At 39.8% G+C, this 22,046-nt stretch overlaps 1 protein-coding gene across 5 annotated transcripts in view; it reads right to left on the reverse strand.

Annotated features, from left to right (window-relative positions):
* Positions 1-22,046, reverse strand: part of LOC134663501 (sodium bicarbonate cotransporter 3) — a 102,429-nt gene that overhangs the window by 46,240 nt on the left and 34,143 nt on the right. For 2 of the 5 annotated variants that reach the window (XM_063519874.1, XM_063519873.1), the window contains exon 1: positions 6,058-6,266. The exons of 1 other annotated variant lie outside the window; for it this stretch is intronic. In XM_063519874.1, coding sequence (XP_063375944.1) covers positions 6,058-6,125 — 68 coding nt within the window. In that variant the 5' untranslated portion in view covers positions 6,126-6,266. Of the gene's footprint in view, positions 1-6,057; positions 6,267-22,046 lie in introns of those variants that run through there. 2 more of the 5 variants (XM_063519875.1, XM_063519877.1) reach the window with 1 other exon arrangement.

Raw genomic sequence — 22,046 nt, forward strand, 5'->3', positions numbered from 1 at the left:
AGGCTGCCGGGTTTTCCACTTTGTGGATTATGGTTGACTCGGGCTCAGAGAAAACTCTGTATGCCTGTGTCCACCAATCGCACAGCGGAAACCAGGAGACAACTAGGCTCTTTGACCACCTTACTGAGATGGCAGATAAAGCCCAACAGCGGTACCCTGCGGCTCAACTCGTATTCCTTGGGGACTTTAACGCCCACCACGAGGAGTGGCTGTTCCCGTTCAAGAATACTTGCCACGCTGGGAGGGAAGCGCGCAAATTTGCTGTATCCCTAAACCTTACCCAGCTGGTAAATGTTGCGACGCGGATACCGGATGTTACTGACCATACACCCAATTGCCTTGACCTTCTGCTGACAACTGATCCAGACAGGCACTCGGTTTCGGTCTCAGCTCCGCTAGGATCGTCCGATCACTGTCTAGTGAAATCCGTGTCGATCCACTCTCCTCCTGATCTCTGCCCTAGGGGCACGAGGAGAGTATGGCGATACGAGTCAGCGGACTGGGATGAGATGCGGCATTTCTTTGCGTCTTTCCCCTGGCGGCAGGTCTGTTTTTCTTCGGGTGACCCCTCGTGTTCTGCTGAGGCTGTTGCGGATGTGATTCGGCAGGGAATGGAATATTTCATTCCGTTCTCCGACCTATCGCTCGATCACAAGACCCGAGCATGATACAATTCGGACTGTGCTCGAGCCGAGGCCCTTAAGCAGTCTGCATACCAGGCTTGGGTATTAGCCCGCGATACCAAAGCTGGAGCACAGAGGGTTCGCGCGAGGAAAAAAGCCTTTAACTCAGCTGCCAAGTCCTGCAAACGGGTGCTTCGAAAGGCTCGATTCGACCACGTCAGTCGAATAGGGGCCAAACTCGCCTCCTACCCTCCTGGTAGCAAGCGGTTCTGGTCCCTGTCGAAAGCGGTCGAATCCAACTTCTGCCGACCCACATTGCCACCTCTGCAGAAACCTGATGGGACACTGGCCCACTCCGCGACAGAGAAAGCAAACTTGTTTGCTTCTCTGTTTGCGAGCAATTCACGTCTAGACGCAGGCTCAAAACTTCCACCTACGCTACCTCAATGCAGTTCCTCTATGCAGAGAATTCCCAGCAAACATTTTTGGTCGATATTCCGAAAAAGGCACCTATTTTAGGTCGCACAATTTAGGAGACCAAAATGAGGCACGTCGAATCGACGTCGTGGGCACGTGCCGGCGACATAAATGGGGAAAAAACGCACGTGCCGGCGACGTATTTATTGACGGTAAATTAGTGATTACAACCATTAGGTCAACACTAGGTCATGTTTCCGATGTGGATTCGACGTCGCCACGACGTGCCGCGTAGTGAAAATGTACTAATTTGGTATTCTTTACCACCTTTAGACGTGATGGCGACATATTTTTATCCATATAATTACTCTGCGAGGCAATATTTAGATGAGACGCGATGAAGAGAAAAAGAGACACAAACATTTTACGCTTATATATTCTTTTCACTCAGAAACAAAATGTCTAACAAGAAAACAACTTTAAGTTGTGCAATGATAATGGCGGCCACTAAGTCATGTAAAATAATTTAGGCCGATTACGCTGATGAAGAACGATGAAATCTAGTGCACAGAAAATTTTTTCGTGCAGTATGTTAGGTTTACATACAAAACTATCGATGGGCTTTTGAAATATTTAAGTTTTCAACATTTTATAAAATCAAAATGCATATATTTGCTTGTAATTGAGTGTTGTAATTGAATATTTGTGTGTGTGAGTGTATTGACTTGATCAAAAATATTGTTTTATTTTGAATATTAGCACAATGAAGTACCGTGCGATGGCACCATTCAAGATATAACAACTTAAGTTATGCAATTTCATATTTAGCATCTCGTTATAATGAAAGAAAATGGCGGCACAACCTTATGGTATTGATAGTACTTTACAAGTGATTTTAACTATATGGTCGCAATTTGGTATCTATTTTAAGTAACATTTACCTAAAATTAGTAGCTAAATCGACATAAAATCGACGACCTAAAGGTCTCCGTATAAGAAATAATTACGTCGCAAATACACCTAAAATGTCTTATTAGTACATTTGACCTATTGGTCAGACTTTGCAGTTAATTTTACCTAATATTTCGACTTATTTTCAACCATTAAGTCCCTGACTTCATGGTCCCCGTATAAGAAATAATTACGTCGCATATACACCTAAAATGCCTTATTAGTACATTTGACCTATTGGTCAGGGTTCGAAGTTAATATTACCTAATATTTCGACAGATTTTCAACCATAAAGTCCCTGACTTCATGGTCTCCGTATAAGAAATAATTACGTCGCATATACACTTAAAAGGCCTTATTAGTATATTTGACCTATTGGTCAGGGTACGAAGTTAATTTTACCTAGTAATAGGACTTATTTTCAACCATTAAGTCCGTGACTTCATAGTCCCCGTATAAGTAATAATTACGTCGCAAATACACCTAAAATACCTTATTAGTAGATTTGACCTATTGGTCAGGGTTTAAGGTTAATTTTACCTAATATTTTGCCTTATTTTCAACCCCTAAGTCCCTGACTTCATGGTGTATTTATGAAGTGAAATTTACGTTTTATTATCCCTATATTTTGACTTGGAAGTAAAAGTGTACAATACGTAAAATAATTGGTGACTTAGGACGTCATTTTCACTTAAATTGGAAAAATCTTCTTCGAGCCTAGGAAAAAATACTTAAAATGTTTGCTGGGTTGCTATTCATCAAAAAGAGGTACGCCGAGCTCTGCAGAATCTTGACGTGAATAAGGCCAGTGGACCAGACGGTATACCTGCACGTGTACTAAAGCAGTGTGCGCCTGAGTTGTCTTCTGTACTGACACGCCTGTACCGCCTCTCTCTCCAAACAAGAACGGTGCCGAAATCCTGGAAGCTTGCAAACGTGCAGCCAGTACCCAAGAAGGGTAGTCGTGCTGATCCCTGCAATTACCGACCAATCGCCATTACCTCCATGCTCTGTAAAGTCATGGAAAGGGTACTTAACGGCAAGCTGCTGGCATACCTCGAAGCAAATGATCTGCTCAGTGACCGTCAATATGGCTTTCGCCGAGGTCGGTCTACTGGGGATCTTTTAGCGTATGTCACGCACTGCTGCGGCGAGGCCATCGAGAGGAACGGTGAAGCGCTTGCTGTTTCACTGGACATCTCGAAGGCCTTTGACAGGGTTTGGCACGCAAGTCTCCTTAGCAAGCTTCCTGCATACGGCATCCCTGCTGACTTTTGTAGCTGGCTATCTGATTTCTTGAGTGAACGGTCGATCAGAGTAGTTATTGATGGCTGCTCTTCAGACCTCATGGCCATTGACGCCGGTGTTCCTCAGGGGTCTGTTCTCTCCGCAACCCTTTTCCTGCTCCACATTAACGACATGCTGCAACCCAGCATTGTAGGTTATGCAGATGACAGTACGGTTGTTGAGAGATATTTGGCTAGTGCAGGGGACAGCAGGGAGGATATACGTTCACAGAGAGAGGCCATGGTTGAGCGAATGAACTTGACCCTTAGTCTCGTTTCCCAGTGGGGTGATGACAATCTGGTCACGTTCAATTCCTCCAAAACGCAGACGTGTCTATTTTCCGCAAAACGGAGTCCATTCGACCTGACTCCTTCTTTCCGGGGTGCATCTGTACCTATTGCCGACAGCCTGGAACTCCTCGGCATGGAGCTGAGTTCAGTCCTCAGCTTCGGCAGCTTCATTGAGTCTAAAGCACAAACTGCGGCCAGAAAGCTGGGCGTCCTAAATAAGGTGAAGCGATACTTCACACCTGGACAGCTTCTAACACTTTACAAAGCTCAAGTCCGGTCGTGTATGGAGTATTGCAGCCACCTGTGGGATGGCTCAGCTAAATACCAACTCGCCGCTTTGGACTCAGTGGAGCGCAGAGCCAGGAGGATGATTGGCGACAAGAAGCTAACGGCTGAGCTTCAGTCTTTGGCCCATCGGCGGAAAGTCGCCAGCCTGTCGGTATTCTACAGGTTGCACTTCGGGGAGTGTGCCCAAGAGCTACACGAGCTTATTCCACCGTCCCCATTCTACCATCGGACTTTTAGACGCACGGCCGGTTTCCATCCTTACTTGGTAGATATTCCACCAATTCGCACGAAGCGCTTTGCTTCTACTTTCCTTATGCGCACTGCCAAGGAATGGAATTCCTTGCCGGCGTCTATATTTCCGTGTTCTTATAACCCGGCAACCTTCAAATCAAGAGTGAACAGGCACCTTCTGGGCGAGCTCGCTCCATCGTAGGCCACGTCTACGCCTCGGCTAGTCTGTGGCCATGAGTAAGCCCATTCATAATAAAAAAAAAAAAAAAAAATTCGTATAATTTTCCATTATATTTATTCTTCAATAGCTTTTTTTGAGAAAAAAATAAGTGGTAAAAATCGCGAATGACAGAAATCGCAACTTGGAAAAACGATTTCCGGAAAATATATAATACGCACTCGGATATTACATTTGTACCAACGTCTATCATTTTTAGGGTTCCGTACCCAAAGGGTAAAAACGGGACCCTATTACTAAGACTCCGCTGTCTGTCTGTCTGTCTGTCTGTCACCAGGCTGTAACGCATAATCATGAACTGTGATAGCTAGACAGTTGAAATTTACACAGATAATGTATTTCTGTTGCCGCTATAACAAGAAATACTAAAAACAAAATAAAATAAATATTTAAGTGGGGCCCACATAACAAACGTGATATTTTTTGACGTGAGTTATCATGAATCAATGAACCGACTTTACATACAACCATACGTTTTGCGTATGTTACGGAACCCTTCGTGCGCGAGTCCGACTCGCATTTGGCCGGTTTTTGTATGGAGTTTAGGTAATATTTTTTCATAGTTAACTTTTCGCTAATTTCATCCAATTTTTTTTGCTGTCGATACATATTTTTCAAACTGATCACAGGGCCTAGCGAAGATGGTATTCGTACATCAACAAACGCCAAACGAAAATAAACAATATATGGAGATGACAGATGCTACGAAAAGTCACGTGACCACTCCCATTTTTCTATCTACGACGTTTTCAACCAAAGATTGTCATATTGGCTAGGCCCCAGGGTACAACAACTTTACTCGCCGCAGCATGGTTGCGTTTTTATAACCTGTCACTATGCCTGTCACTTTCGCACTTACATACTTGTTAGAACGTGACAGGCAAAAATGCGACCGTGCTGCGACGGTGAGTGGTAACCCTGTACCACGTAAGTCTACTCAAACCTCCAGCAACTGAAGCGAGTTCGCAGCAAATTTTCAATTTCCCTCGCTACTTACTCGATCGTTCCATCCATTAATTGCCTTTTAAATATTTGACGGCTGGGTCATTCTCAAAAAATATGTCTGCGGTCTAATTGCCGCGACCCATACAAAATATATGAAAAGAGTCGTGGCCATTAGACGCAACCGCAGACATATTCTCAGAGAATGACCCGGCTACAAAATCAAATCCAGAGATTAGAATCCGTCTATGCTAACTGTGGATGACAAAGTGTAGAGGTGTTAAAACGTCATATTTTCATCATTTGACGTTTATGATGACAGGACGTAAATATGTCCAAGTTTTTAGTGTTCCGTACAAAACTTTGTTCACGGAACACTTATGGGATCACTTCGGTCTTGTTTTAATTTTAATTTATCTTCTGAAGTGCTAAACTGCCTGGCGATATTATTAAGTGGTTATCGTAGTGAAAAGCTTGAACTTCCCAATGCACTTTGTTGCCTCGTCTAAAAACATACTTACATTAAAAATATTCCAACATCCAACTAAACGGTTTTATAATTTTTAAATATAAAATAAAGGCTTCTTTGTATAGGTTCTCTGACAAGTCTACTTTTATACGCTGGCAAGCCTACTTTTATGTTTAGATTATGTAGGTAATGTTTAGATTATGTACTTCGTTTAATTGTATTAAAACTTATATTATAGCCTACTTTGTCAGTAGAAAAAGGTGCGAAATTCAAATTATAAGAAAACTTTCTACTGACAAAGTCTATAAATTATAAACTTACCTCTCCAAATGAGCATATCGAACATATCTGTAACCATCATCTTTAAAATAAACACTTCTATACACCATAGTCAACAGACACTGGCAAGCAACACACTGTTTCTTAAATATGACTGGCAGTTAATAAACGCATGAAGAAAATAAAATTCGATTTTCAAATTTAACGTCCGCGCTTTTAAAAGTGTAGTCATCGACTCGGCTCGATGCCGGGTGGTCAGTTGATAAAGTGCATTCAGCCAGTGATTAGGGGAAGGTCGCAATCGTGGCTTATTAGCTTAACTGTGGGCCCGATTCGGATTTTGAAATAGACATCTATTAGATATCTTTTAGATATCACCAAGATACGATAACGATATGTTTAAGATCTAACCTGTCAAATTAGACATTTGCGCGATTCTGGACATTTGAACGATTTCCACAGGATATGACTTAGAGATCCAATTCACATCTAATAGATATCTTACTCTATCTAACGTAAAAGTGACATTGGTTGCCCGAATTGCGCTGCAAAAGAGAACTAGTTGATATATAAACTACAACGTATCTAGAATGGATCTAGTACGTGTCGTCTCTTGGTGAATATCTTGAAATTCGAATACGGCAGTATAGTTCGACAAGAAAGAGCTAGCTGTTTCCCACTGTTTTGTACGGGATCCCGTTTTCTGTAGTATGCATGCAGGATCCCGCAAACAGAATCCTCGTGTGAAAGTTACTATATTAGCACCTATAGTACTAAAACCGTACCAGCAAAAAACTGGGCGTCAGTGGGAAACAGCTCAAAAGTAGAAAATTATTAAGGGCGCCACTTCCTACGTAACTGTCACATTTTTGACGTAAAATGCTTAAACATGGTAACAATTTAGTATGTTTTTTTTTTAGTTCCATTTTATGTCATTTCTACTATTTTATGTCGCCTGACTATGCTTTTCTTAGTCCGATACAAAATGATCGAGATTGTACACTTTTTAGGGTTCCGTACCCAAAGGGTAAAACGGGACCCTATTACTAAGACTTCGCTGTCCGTCAGTCCGTCCGTCTGTCTATCACCAGGCTCTATCTCACAAACCGTGATAGCCAGACAGTTGAAATTTTCACAGATGATGTATTTCTGTTGCCGCTATAACAATAAATACTAAAAACAGAATAAAATAAAGATTTAAATGGGGCTCCCATACAACAAACGTGATTTTTGACCAAAGTTAAGCGACGTCGGGCGTGGTCAGTACTTGGATGGGTAACCGTTTTTTTTTCCATTTTTTCCGTTTTTTTTGCATTATGGTACGGAACCTTTCGTGCGCGAGTCCGACTCGCACTTGCCCGGTTTTTTGCATGGTAGCAGCAGATCGATACCTTCCGAAAGATTCCAATCTGATATCAATAAGTTACAATTTAGAATGGCAAAAAGTGACGAAGATGATGAAAGTTAATAATTTTTCCATGGGACAAATTTTAAAATACCACCTGCCGCGAACAATATACCACCTCTTGGCTGTTCTGAAATATTTTATCTTATAGTTTATTTTAAAAATACGTAAGTATGTACGTGTTTTAAAACAATACTGAAATACTATTTTAGATGGAAAGGATTTATGAATATATTTTGCAAAGCAAAAACAAATTAACTATTTTAACATTTAAGTATATCAAAGTGCCATCAGTTTTAATAGAATATTGTTTATTAGAATTATTAGATACCTACTACCTAAATAATACTTCCAACAAACACGACCGTTTACTTTTTGTTTGATCATGGGAACCGCTTTGTTTCGCACAAAGAAGCCAAGTCCAATCAAAGTGCCGTCTATTCATAAACCGAAGACAATCCGCCTTTGATGTAATAATTAATATCTCAGGTTATTGAACCTGTCGGGTCAGGGTGGACCGCGTTACATGATCGGCGGCGCGATTCGGGAATTAAATTAGGGATTCACTAGATATGAAATAGTAGAGATATGTGACGATCCACGGCAAAAAGTACCTTATAGCGCTTACGCTATTATTACGCCGCTCCAATATTCAGCCGGGGCAATGGTACCTTCTGCCGTTGAACATCACATATCTTTACTATTTCATATCTAGTGAAAATCTAATTCATTTCCCGAATCGCGCCGCGAGTGTTATTTGCATTTCTTAGTTAATCTAATCTTAGCCTAATTGCCAGTAGTGTGATGTGATCTTTCAAATGAAACCGAATTCTTAACATGACATTGTGCAGCAATTCTCTTGAATATAAAAAAAAAGTGCAGGTAATTAGTTCCTATCTGTCATTGATGCCACTACGTTACATGTGTTAGTTGCACTTTCATTCATAGGTACTTGTTATAAAGTGACAGCTATGATGCAACGCGAAAAAATCGGGATCATTTTAAGCATGCAAGATTTGATTCCAAAGAACGAAGAATTCATAAGCAAAATCTGCTATTTAACTTTACTCGCATCTGTGGTGCCTTTTTCTCAGACAAGACAATCTCATGGCACATTAACTCGCCTTTCTACTAAAAAAGCAATAAAAATTGCGCCAAGCTACAATAAAACGCTTTAGCGCTTTTCGGAGCAAAATACCAAACCGAAATATCAAAGGCGGTGCTAACTCGTTTTGGACCGGTACCCCTAAAGAGTAAAATATTCAGGCAACATTGGCGTCCTGATTTTGTATTGCTATTAGGATTATAGCATAGCTTATAGCCTTATAATGTAAGTGGATAATCCGAGGTCGCGGGTTCAAACCCTGGCTCGTACCAATAAGGTTTTCGGAACTTATGTACGAAATATTATTTGGAATTTACTAGTCGATTTTCGGTGGAGGAAAAAATCATGAGGAAAACCGGACTAATCCCAATAAGGCCTAGTTTCTCCTCTGGGTTGGAAGATCAGATGGCAATCGCTTTCTTAAAAAGTAGTGCCTACGTCAAATCATGGGATTAGTTGTCAAGCGGACCCCAGGCTCCCATGAGCCGTGGCAAAAATGCCGGGATAACGTAAGGAAGAAGAAGACGGTATTAAATTAATGGTATAATGTTTATTTAACCCCTAATTAACCGTGAAACCTTTGAGTATATTTAGAACAAGGCTTTTCTAATTATGAGAGAGGCCTCCGATCCGATAATGGATAGGGATATTCATTTACATGTATTAGGGGTTGATATTCATTATGTAAAAGATCATAACATAATTCCTGACTAGAGCCCATAATACCTAATAGTATAAAGTTAATACAGATCCTAGTATCTGGTCTGTGGATAATATAATAATATAACCCCATTTCCCCATCCTCTTTTGCGCGGAAGCCAAGATTTTATCTCTTAGCTAGTGCATTAAAACAGCTTATTATTGAGCAGATTATATTACAAGGACAATCGTGCCTAGCGGCATCGCCTGAGACAAAAGTGCATACTGCTCCATACATTACTGCACTTATTTCCCTCTACGCAGTATTTCGGTCGGTACATTGCGGTCAAACCATTCTACTTATCGCCTATGAAGTAGCCCTAACTTATTAGCATAGGGTGCTAATAAGCTAGACTAACACAAGAACAATGAAAACGGGTCACTTTGAATGGAAACTTCAGGCAATATCAAAACCGTTATTCTTTGCGCCTGATCTCCGCCTAGAGTCACGATATGCGCTAAACTGAACTATACGCCTGCACTGATATTGAGCATTGAGATTGGATACTTAAGTCAATTTTATCGTACACAGATACTTTCAATAACTAGTAATCTATCTATCTATCTATACATCTATCTATCTATCTATACATATAATAAAGCTGTAGAGGGTCGAAAGTCTGTACATGGAAGATATTTGAAAAAAAGTTGGCTGGGGATACTTAGAATCGATAACAGAACACGTTCCAACAGTTTTTAGAATTTTTGTCTGTTTATCTGTTTATTTGTTTGTCTGTTTATTTGAACGCGCATCACGTGAAAACGGCTGAACGGATTTTGATACAAACTTTACTAATCTGTCGAGAAAATCTCCGGCCAGGTTATAGGCTATAAAAATCTAACCCCTAAAAGGGGGGGTAGCCACAACACTCGCTTGATTTAAGTTTGCCCCTGAATCTTATGGCGCTACTTAGGAAGGAGGGGCAAACTTTTTTCAAATATTTGCTACCACTATTGAGTACCCTGGTAAACTAACAGATGGCGCTGAATTTAATACGTCGTGACATGCATAGCCACCGAGGAAGGATTTTGCCAAATTAACTCTAAGCAGCTATAAGTTTAGATGAGGGGGTACGGATATCAACAAATTTATTTGAATAATTATGTTGATTTAATAATACAACAAAATTAAACGACAGTAAATCAATTACCCCTGATTGCACAGTGCCATCTTTTTCACGACTGCCCAAAAAAAGAGAGAGAGAAAGAGAGAGAGAGAGAGTGTGTGTGTATTGTGTTTTCAGCGTTCGTGTTTGTATGTAGGTATATATTTATTTATGTCAGTTTCTTTATTCCACCTTAACTTCTGAATGCCTTAACCGATTTAGACGTACGATACATCATTAGAATCCTTACGTCATCCCGGGTGAGATGATCAGAGAACATGTGCCGACATTATCAAACCAATATTGCGGACTTAATACGTCATATTACGCAACCTTTAGAAAAAATATCGTGCAAAGCATCGAGTAGGGTATCAAAATGAAGGGTTGTGAAAGCCGATTAATAATATATATCCAACATGTGGGTTCAAATTTGAGTTTAAGAAGGTACGAATTGACAAAAAATGTTAAGAGAAGCTAATCTCATTAAACCAAATATTATTATTGAATGGGATACTTATTAAAATACAAAGAAGGTCTGATGTACGTGGCGCGCTGCACGCGGTTCAAAGCCAAGCGCCCTCGACTTTCTCAAGAAGGCACCCTCATACGTGGGTGTAGCCCGATGTACGTGACGCACTGTTCGCGTTCCAAAGACGGGTGAATTCGACTTTCTCATAGGTACTTGAAAGTGTTGGGCGTAGCCCGATGTACGTGACACGCTGTACGCAGGCGCCCTCATAGTCAAACCTTCGGACGTAACCCGACGTACGTGGCGCGCTGTACGCGTTCCAAAGCCGGGCGCCTTCGGCGCCCTCATACTCAAAACGTCGGGAGTAGCCCGACGCACGTGGCGCACTGTACGCGTTCCAAAGCCGGGCGCCTTCGACTTTCTCATACTAAAAGAATCTGGCGTAGCCCGACGTACGTGGCGCGCTGGACGTGGTCCAAAGCCAGGCGACTTAGACATTCTCATACTAAAAGAGACGTACGTCACGTACGTGACACGCTGTATGATTACCAAAGCCGGGCGCCTTCGGCGCCCTCATACTCAAGGAGTCGGGCGTAGACCAACGTACGTGACACACTGAACGCGTTCCAAAGCCGGGCGCCTTCGGCGCCCTCATACTCAAAACGTCGGGAGTAGCCCGACGCACGTGGCGCGCTGTACGCGTTCCAAAGCCGGGCGCCTTCGGCGCCCTCATACTAAAAGAGTCGGACGTAGACCGATGTACGTGACACGCTGTACGCGTTCCAAAGCCGGGCGCCTTCGACTTTCTCATACTAAAAGAATCTGGCGTAGCCCGACGTACGTGGCGCGCTGGACGTGGTCCAAAGCCAGGCGACTTAGACATTCTCATACTAAAAGAGACGTACGTCACGTACGTGACACGCTGTATGATTACCAAAGCCGGGCGCCTTCGGCGCCCTCATACTCAAGGAGTCGGGCGTAGACCGACGTACGTGACACACTGAACGCGTTCCAAAGCCGGTCGCTTTCGGCGCCCTCATCCTCAAAACGTCGGGAGTAGCCCGACGCACGTGGCGCGCTGTACGCGTTCCAAAGCCGGGCGCCTTCGGCGCCCTCATACTAAAAGAGTCGGACGTAAACCGACGTACGTGACACGCTGTACGCTTGCCAAAGTTGGGCGCCGAAGGCACCCTCATACTAAAAGAGTCGAGCGTAGCCCGACGTATGTGGCGCACTGCACGCGGTCCAAAGCTAGGCGACTTCGACTTTCCCATACTAAAAGAGTCGGGCAATAAGATAGAATTCTTATCAGAAATTAGCATGCAGGAAATTATAATTGTTATAATTTTTTAAATAAATAAATACAGCGTAATGTAATTTACTATTTTTTATATATTTAGCAGCTTACTGACACAAACCGAATTCCACGCGGGCGAAGCCGCGGGCACAGCTAGTATTTTAATAAAGAGATATACGAGAAGCAAGAATAGAAAAAATATTATTGAAATACATATGAAGAAGTTCGAGGTAGGGTCAGGCCGGATACAAAACATTCGTCAGGAAAAACCTCCCATATATGCTATTAATTGCTACTCCATAAATTGTGTAGGTATAATTTTAAACAATAGTCAGAAATTACGCTTCCTAAATAAATTAACTTTATATAATATTTAAAACTTTCGCGTTTTGAATACATAATAACTCACATTTATAGACGACCTCTAACACGAATTTATTTTATTACCTTTATTTACCGACATCCTACCCCTGCTAGGAGAGATTGCAAATGCAAAAAGACCGGTCGGGCGACCAATGCTGCGCTACAAAGATTGTGTCAAGCGTGATATGGTTGCCTTTAATATCTCATGCAACCAATGGCAGAAACTGGCCGAAGATCGACCTATGTGGCGATGTGTTGTTCATGATTGCCAATCCAAGCACGACGATGCCTGGTTTTCCTCTTTAAAAGAAAAATGCTTGAGGCGTCACGAGCAGGCCTCCAACCCCCACCCATCTGGGGGAACATACACCTGCCGCGTGTGTGGACGAGGGATCCTCTCCCGCATAGGGCTATACAGCCACGAACGCAAGTGTCGTTACCGGGATGCTGCTTAAAACATCTGACACAGATGAAAAGGCCTATTATATTTACCGACGTTTCGATACAGATTAAACACAGGTTACAAGACAAGTATCAGGTAATAAAATAAATTTGCGATAGACCCCGTCTGTAAATGTGAGTTAAATTAACTTTATGTTCCTAAAGAAATTAATTTTATTTAAGTATGAAAAAAAGTTGAAACATAAGTCGTTAATCCATATCTCTTGATCAATAGCGCAGACTTAACAAACAGCTACTTAATTTGCTTAATTTAATCAAGTAACTTCGTAGGCTTGCTGCCCTTCGAACTAATTTGCTACGATGATCTTAATTGCAATAACTTGTTGGTTTCCCGTACAAAACTTTGTTCACGGAACACTTATGGGACTTACTTCGGTCTTTTTTTATCGTCACGTTTTCTCTATATTGATACTGAATAGAATGATCTATTATACATAGAGGTCCGTATAATGGCCTTTCCTTGAGGTATACTGACATTGTGTTGGATAGACTTGTCATTTTCGTGGTTTTCTTTAGTAGCTCCCAAACAAATCATGTTCCAGTGCAATCCATCAAGGCACAGTTGTCTACGTCGATAAACATGTCTGCAGGAAAAAGCCGTGGGAAATCGCTTCCTTTGTAACATCACATTTTTGTCGTGAAACATGAAAAATTGTAGGTGATTTATTATTATTTATTAGGTTATTATTTATTTTTGTGTATTTGTAAAATGTCATGTTAACTTTGCGTGACGCATGAGCGACTGACGTTCAAAATTAATTTAGTGGGAATTAATAGACGTTTTGGCCTATTTTTACCTGTTCTGACTGATTATTAGATGATGGTCTCGTCATTCCGAGATAACAAATCTTAACTTAAGATTGCAAGTACATATTTACTCATTAAGTAACAGTTCATTAACCTTTCGTATGTGTGTGATGGTGATGGTCTAGAAACATTGTTCTCGAAAAAGAAAATTAGTAGAAACAGAAATCTTATCAAACCCAGACAAAAGCTTAATGATAACTCTGCTGCCTCCTACTATTTATATGGGGACTTACAATATGCTAATTTTTATAGTATCCGTTATTTTCCAGATAAGTATATTTCTGGAATGTACAATATGCTAATTTTTATAGTATCCGTTATTTTCCAGATAAGTATATTTCTGGAATGTTGGCTTACTTGGCTTGTAAAAGTTGTAAAGATGTTTAAGTAGAACGCGCCTATACACACTTTCCTTTTGCCCCAATGATCCACTTCTCTTAATAACATAAAAAAAAAACTTATAAATTCATATTAATAAAATGCTGATATTTGGGTATAAAATAAAAATAGCACTGGATTGTATTATGTTTTTAATAATGCAAAAGCACCTACAGCGACGTAGATCTGACATGTGAAAAAGCCGGATGTTATGAGTTTGTTTGCGGAGAGTTTGTTTGACTTCCGGTAGAGGAGCCTTTTCATCTAGTTTCGTATTTCGCTGGTGAAAATATGGACTTTTCATGTCATTATCATGTGTAGGTTGACGTCATGAACACAATGTAGGTACAGTCAAGGGTAAAAAAGTGGGTGTAGACCACTTACTGCCGTATTCGAACTTCAAGATATTCACAATAGACGACACGTACTAGATCCATTCTAGATACGTTATAGTTTAGATATCAACTAGTTCTCTTTTGTAGCGCAATTCGGGCAACCAATGTCACTTGACGTTAGATAGAGTAAGATATCTATTAGATGTGAATTGGATCTCTAAGTCATATCCTGTGGAAATCGTTCAAGAGTATCTCCAGAATCAAGCAAATGTCAAATTTGACAGGTTAGATCTTAAACATATCGTTATCGTATCTTGGTGATGTCTAAAAGATATCTAATAGATGTCTATTTCAAAATCCGAATCGGGCCCTTACTCAAAAATATGTCCCATAGTTCTTAATTCGCTAACATAAGAGCGTATAGGTGCCTTTTTTAGGGTTCCGTACCCAAAGGGTAAAACGGGACCCTATTACTAAGACTTCGCTGTCCGTCCGTCCGTCCGTCCGTCTGTCCGTCTGTCTGTCACCAGGCTGTATCTCACGAACCGTGATAGCTAGACAGTTGAAATTTTCACAGATGATGTACGAGTATGTCTGTTGCCGCTATAACAACAAATACTAAAAATAGAATAAAATAAAGATTTAAATGGGGCTCCCATACAACAAACGTGATTTTTGACCAAAGTTAAGCAACGTCGGGCGTGGTCAGTACTTGGATGGGTGACCGTTTTTTTTTGCATTTTTTTCCGTTTTTTTTTGCATTATGGTACGGAATCCTTGGTGCGCGAGTCCGACTCGCACTTGCCCGGTTTTTTTTAGATGATTTGTGCGCCCATATTTTCATACTTTGCTGTACTATTACGACACGTAACTCTACCCAAATTAAATATAAATATTTTATGTAGTAGTACTTCTTGCAATCACTCTCGGAAAGCAATATTTCGTAAAATGAAACTGCCTGTAAAGGCTGTGAAGGCAGGCTTAACAGTTAAGTGATATACATTTTGTTCTTTATCTTAAAGTATTAAAAGATTTTCATTAACAGCAAACCTCTGATATTCGTCAATTGGGGCATTATCTATGAAAAGGGACCTTATTGTCGATGGCGCTTACGCCGCACAGCGTCGCGCGGCGTTGTATTAACATTTATACTATTTATATCGGAGCATCGTTAATAATGGCGTAAGCGCCGTCGACAATAAGGTCCCTTTTCATAGACAACGTCACAATTAGACATCTAAGTTTGCTAGAAATGATTGCTACGTTTTATGAATAAGTGGGAAAATTTTGCACTGCTGTTACCAAATTATAACGATGCGCAAAGCGGGGAAACTGGCTTACTAAACTAAAAGAACTGACACATCTGTTGGACCAACTCCCAAATTTCGAATTAATTCAAAGTGTGCTTTAAACTGTAAAGTGTCCGAATAAATGAGTTTGTAAACCTGATTTACCGTCGCTGAATGCATCGTGTGCCGTTGATTTATTTGTTTACTGAACGCAGTTCGTTCAGTTTGCCGAACTTTGTAGTAAGTAGAATGGAAATAATTCACGTGGAAAACAGACAATGTCTTTCCAGGCATTAGAACACTGAAGCGGTGTTTGAACTTTAAAAACCGGGCAAGTGCGAGTCGGACTCGCGCACGAAGGGTTCCGTACCATAAAGCAAAAAAAAAACGGAAAAAAATGCAAGAAGAAAACGGTCACCCATCCTAGTACTGACCACGCCCGACGTTGCTTAACTTTGGTCAAAAATCACGTTTGCTGTATGGGAGCCCCACTTAAATCTTTATTTTATTCTGTTTTTAGTATTTGTTGTTATAGCGGTAACAGAAATACATCATCTGTGAAAATTTCAACTGTCTAGCTATCACGGTTCGTGAGATACAGCCTGGTGACAGACAGACGGACAGACGGACGGACGGACAGCGAAGTCTTAGTAATAGGGTCCCGTTTTACCCTTTGGGTACGGAACCCTAAAAATATGTTATTGAATAGGAATTGGATGAAATGTAGGTACGATGAATTTATGGGGCATTCCAGAAAAATGTCGATTAAGTACGTCACGCTATTTTATTAACACTTCTGATAAAGTTAAGAAGACGATATTAGCTTTATAATAAAAATTATAAAGCTAATATCGGCTTCTTATTATTAACACTTCTGATAAAGTTAAGAAGCCGATATTAGCTTTATAATAAAAATTAGGAGCGAAAAACCGATTTCATACAAAATATTAAATGCTTCTAATTCTTATAATAATTAATAATTCAAAAAATATCAAACGTAGGGGCAGAGCTGTGGTTGATATACGACAAAATGTGTCAAAATATTTTCAATAATGTTAATATCCAGAGAGGAAAATGAGGACCACGTTTGCATGAAAAGGCGATTTCGCGCGGGTCCTCCTATTTCGTTTAGACAACTATAAATTATCCTTACTATGTAGTATATGTCATATTATGACGGTGTATGTAGGTACATTGTGATAATGCTCACGTTTTACTCCTAGGAAAAGACCCTGTGGCCCAACCGAATACCGTGAAGTCATAAGAAATTGAAAATTCCGTCAAGCGTTTGGGCATTCCAAAGCAATATATACCTACTTTCGATATACAAACAAACACATTCATTTAAAATTTTATTTTATTCATTACCCTCCCATCGCTTGTCGTGTAAAAAGCTACTCAAATATTTAGGTACGGATCCTACTGTGTCTGTGCTCCATCGAACTGGCATTATGTCAGTGTGGGCACGGCCGAACCGAGCACGAGAAGAGATATCGATTTTCAGGAATGTGGGAACAGAGTGCACGGTTTACTGGGTCAAGCATAGCAAATGGGTTCGGTGTGTGGAAGCCTTGCAAATCAGCGTCGTGTTTTACATCGCTTTCTATTTGGGTTTGGAGTGCATATTTGTATAATAAGGGCTTATTTAGACGATGCGAGAACTCGCATGCGAGTTTTGTTACATTGCGGATTTTGATCGGTCGGTTGAATTGGACGTAACCAAACAGTCCGCAATGTAACTAAAATCGTAGGCGATTTCGCGCGCCGTCTAAATCATCAGCCCTAAGTAATGTCTATTTCTGAAAAGATTCAATCAAACGTCAAATCAGCTCAAAAGATTTGAGTGTACATATATGGTGTTTTTAGATTGCAATTTTTACGATACACGAAGAGGTCTACCTCTAGCTACCTACTTTGTATTTAGGGGTCGTGACGAAGTCGTGACGCGTATGATCTTCATAACCTGCAGAAATCTATATTGTATGCCGTTGAATATCAATTAAAAAATCGAAAAAAGTCAAACGTATATATTAAAATTTCAAGATTTTCTACACAACAATGAACTTGGCACCCATATAGATCTCAATTCTTTTGTCGGCGAGTAATATTGAATTTTAACCATGAGTAAATAATTAATAATTTGGTTACTTAGTGATGAACCTATTAATATAATCATAGAAATCAAAAGTACCTAATCGTTGTACGGTTTCAATTAAAACTAAAATTGGAAACTACAAATTGACTTCTCCTCTGACACATTTATAGGTTGTTAGTTTGAATTAATTAAACTTGTAAAACTAAATCAGTTTAGAAACTAACAGGGAAAGTTCGCCAACTAGACAAGTCAAGCTTTATTATATGTATAGAAGATAGATGAATTTTATAAACGGCTATAGATCATTTGAGCACTTACACTCTACCGTCGACTTTTCGGGACTTCACTTTCATTAAACCTTTCAGTCCCTTTTTTGCTCGCTTGACCCTTCACCGTCGCGTTTACCTTTAAAGGTTCCGTTTATTATTATACTCAATTAACCGTAGAAAAGATCAATTCGTGCTTGAAAATGTAATTGTGGCCATTTTGTTCCTTTCATTACGTCAATGCGGCAATCTGTCCACGGGAAATATCTCACAAGAAAGTGATTTTCTTTTTTTTTTTCACCGTAGGCAAATTGAGCAAAGCTTTGTACTTTTGACTGCTGAAACTAGAAGCAATCGCTGCTTTTTCGTTGTTAATTTAAACGTCAAACTTCTATGAAAGTATGACGTATAAATAACACTTGCACTGCGTGGGCTATCAAAATCGCTGCAGACTTTTCTTGATCTAACTCTATATTATTTGAAAAGGGCGCTCAAATACGGAATTAGAAACGGATTTGGCCGCATTGACCTTACCTTTCAAGTGCCAACCTCCTAAGTCCTGAGTTCCTTTAAAAATAACAAATTAAAATCGAATTTTGAACTATAATGCAATCAAAGAAGGTTCCAAATTCAAAACTGTAAAATTGACTCTGGGTCTTGGTTAAAGTGCCAGAAATACCACTTCAACATAACCTTGACCGTGTGACACGAATACTGTGACCGTGTGTGTGTGTGAACAGCTGTGACAGCTGTGTGTGTAGTTCTGCGTTAAAAGCGTGCTCGTCCTTTCCAACGTCACGCTTTTCACTGAAAGTTCTACAATACGCTTTTCTTGCTTCCGTACCAAAAAGGCGTAACTGCGTAGAGTTGTCGGTTTAAATATGCCTTTGTGTATTATTGCTTCCTATAAACCATAGATCACTCTTCTAGATCGAACGTAATAGTCTACTTGCGATCATACATACACTACTGTAGATTAGAATAAAACAGATACACATTTATTCGTGGCCAAAGGAATACGAACGAAATTGGAATGGAATTAAGGTCGCCTTTTGTATATGTTTTGTGCAATAAAAAATAATTAAATAAATAAAGACCAACAAAATAGCTAAAATACAGGAATAAAACAATGATACATAAAAAAACAAAGCTTTCACAAATATGGTTTGAAAAATAAGTTTTTGGCAAAAATTAAATTTTTGGTACAAGCTTTTATCTTATTTAGCGTATCTTTTTTAGCGTAGTTTATTGGATTTGATGTAGTCTATTCATCATCACGAGCGCTTTGTGATATGGAAGCTGCGTAGAAAATGGAATGGGTGCCAGATGTATTGTAATTTGATTCATCATCATCATCATTGGCCACAGTATCTTTGCAGATGATAGTTGCAGCTGCTAAAGAAGGTATTTTGAGGAGGTAGTCTACAGCCTACACCGCCTGCGATGACTGTATAGACCAATGGCCAATTGTAATTTGATTACGCGTTTTGATAGTCTCTAAGTGGAAAATTTTAGATTTACTTACACTAATAATTGCGGCAGCGGTGTTTTTGAGTTACTTAATATGCCAGTAGGTAATCGCATACACCGATGCCTGGTTTTGCTTTACGTGGCCAACACCAATATTTAAGTTAAATTTTTAGCCAAGCGCACCCGTGTTAACCCATCGAACGTCCATCATACAACAAATTGATGCAAAGCAATTTGACCCATATTGATCTGATACTGTGTCGCTACGACCCAAATTGAGTTAGTATCACACGCGTGATGCTAGGGCGCTCCAAGGGTTAATCTCAAGGTATGGGAAACGCTTATAAATAACATACAGGGTGTCCCAGAATTCGACGTCAAGCCGTAAACGGATGATAGACCAAGTCATAACAGTTATCATAAAAATACAAAAAAAAAATCCAACATGTGTTTTTTTAAAATTATGGTCACTTTAAAAATTCACTAAAAAATCCACACCCTGTAATGGTTCTTTAACTCTTGTTACTACAAATTCCATAATTTATTCTAATTTTTTTATTATTGTGTAATCTTGAATAATTACAGGCTGTGGATTTTTTAGTGAATTTTTAAAGTGACCATAATTTTTAAAGAACATGAGTTGGATTTTTTTTGTATTTTTATGATAACTGTTATGGCTTGGTCTATCATCCGTTTACGGCTTGACGTCGAATTCTGGGACATCCTATATATAAGCTGCCACGCACGTGGACCGTGATAATAATTGCGTTTCGCAAACAAGGGAAAGATGTAACGAAATTAATCCTGGGATAATTGTACCGTGTTATCGTTATTCAACCGAATGGGCAAATACTCATACTTGTAATCAATACCATGTTGTCTGTTGACGAACGATTTGTCCTCGTGTGTGAGCTCTACCTAATGTAAAGGTGCGGCGTGAGGTTTACACAACCCTAGATTTATAATACCAATTACGAAAAGAAAGATCTAAGCCTAAGTACGCAGCTGATCAACAATAAATACTGTCTGCTTAAGCATGTATGGCTCGGCCATCAGCTACGAGCCCCGATGCACATGTTTTCGTCTAGCGAGACCATTTTTTGAGGTTCTCGCGTTTGTTCAAAAATAAAGTTTTAGTTTAAAAATTACTAATATTCAATGCTTATACAAATGTAATTTAATTTTATATGGTAATACTCTGCAATCACTAAATCCAAATACAAGAAATACCGTTTGTACTGAAAGAAAAAAATAACGATTTTTTATTTTTTTATTGACGGGTAGGATTACAACATATGTGAAAAGGGCTATTACTAGGGAAAGCAACAGGGTTCTGCCAATGTACTGACAATTTTGTGTCGAGCCCATGCATGCAGCAGTGCTGTAGGAGAGGACAATATGATTTGGACAACGTTTTTGAAAAGTACGTTTTTTCAGCAATAAAAGTCTCATGCAATTTTATTATACGATCAAAATAAATTGCATTAAACATTACTATTATGGTTCCCATTACTGGATCATTTTATGTTCATGTGTAAAATTTATTAAATAAACAAAATTGTTGCGTGGAACTAGACGAAATAATTTGCATTCGGGGCTCGTACAGGAGAGCTCATAAAAGAAAAATCCTTGGTTGTTGCAATAGCTGTTGAATTTTAAGGACTGATTCGGCAACTGTCACTACTACTATCTGAACCTTGTATAAGGAGCTTTCTCATACTATTTTGCTTGGTACGCGACCAGTGGTAGGTATTATGTACTCAAGAACCTTTCTGTTCCGTCTCATCGGCATTCAATATGCGGGATGCGGGGTCGAAATCTGACTTAAGAGCCCTTCAACGTGCACACTAGCGCCACAGCGAAATAATCGAGATTATTTAAATTTAACGAAAGATATTGAAAAAAGGGGGCCGCTACGTACTCTATTGTGTATTTAAGTACCTTTTGAATACATTAAATTAGTTTTTATGTTGCTGGTTTCGTCGATCTAGGACCTCAAAACAAAAACGGCCATTTTAACTTTGGACGCATAGATTGACGAATCCAGCAACATAAAAACTAGTCTGATGTATTCAAAAGGTACTTAAATACACAATACAGTACGTAGCCACCCCCTTTTTTAATATCTTTCGTCAAATTTAAATAATCACGATTATTTAGCTGTGGCGCTAGTGTGCACGTTGAAGGGCTCTCAATTACACTGGTTAATACTGGTTTAAGTACTAACAACCGTGTGGTCTTAGACTTTGCGAATAGCTAACTAATAGTAGGCTTTGTTAACATAGTGAACTGTTTGATATGTGATGCCTTGTGTAAGTTAGTGTGGCTAGAATAGGCCCTACATCACGGACATGATATTGACAGTTGACACACAATTCGGTTTAACTACATACCTACCTATATGCCTATATAGAGTGTTTGCTTTCTTTTTTTTTAACCTCTGTATATCATAAAATTGATGAAGATCCTGATCAAAGCTTTCGTA

The sequence above is a fragment of the Cydia fagiglandana genome, chromosome 4 (assembly GCF_963556715.1).
Source record: "Cydia fagiglandana chromosome 4, ilCydFagi1.1, whole genome shotgun sequence".
In the NCBI taxonomy this organism is placed as follows: domain Eukaryota; kingdom Metazoa; phylum Arthropoda; class Insecta; order Lepidoptera; family Tortricidae; genus Cydia; species Cydia fagiglandana.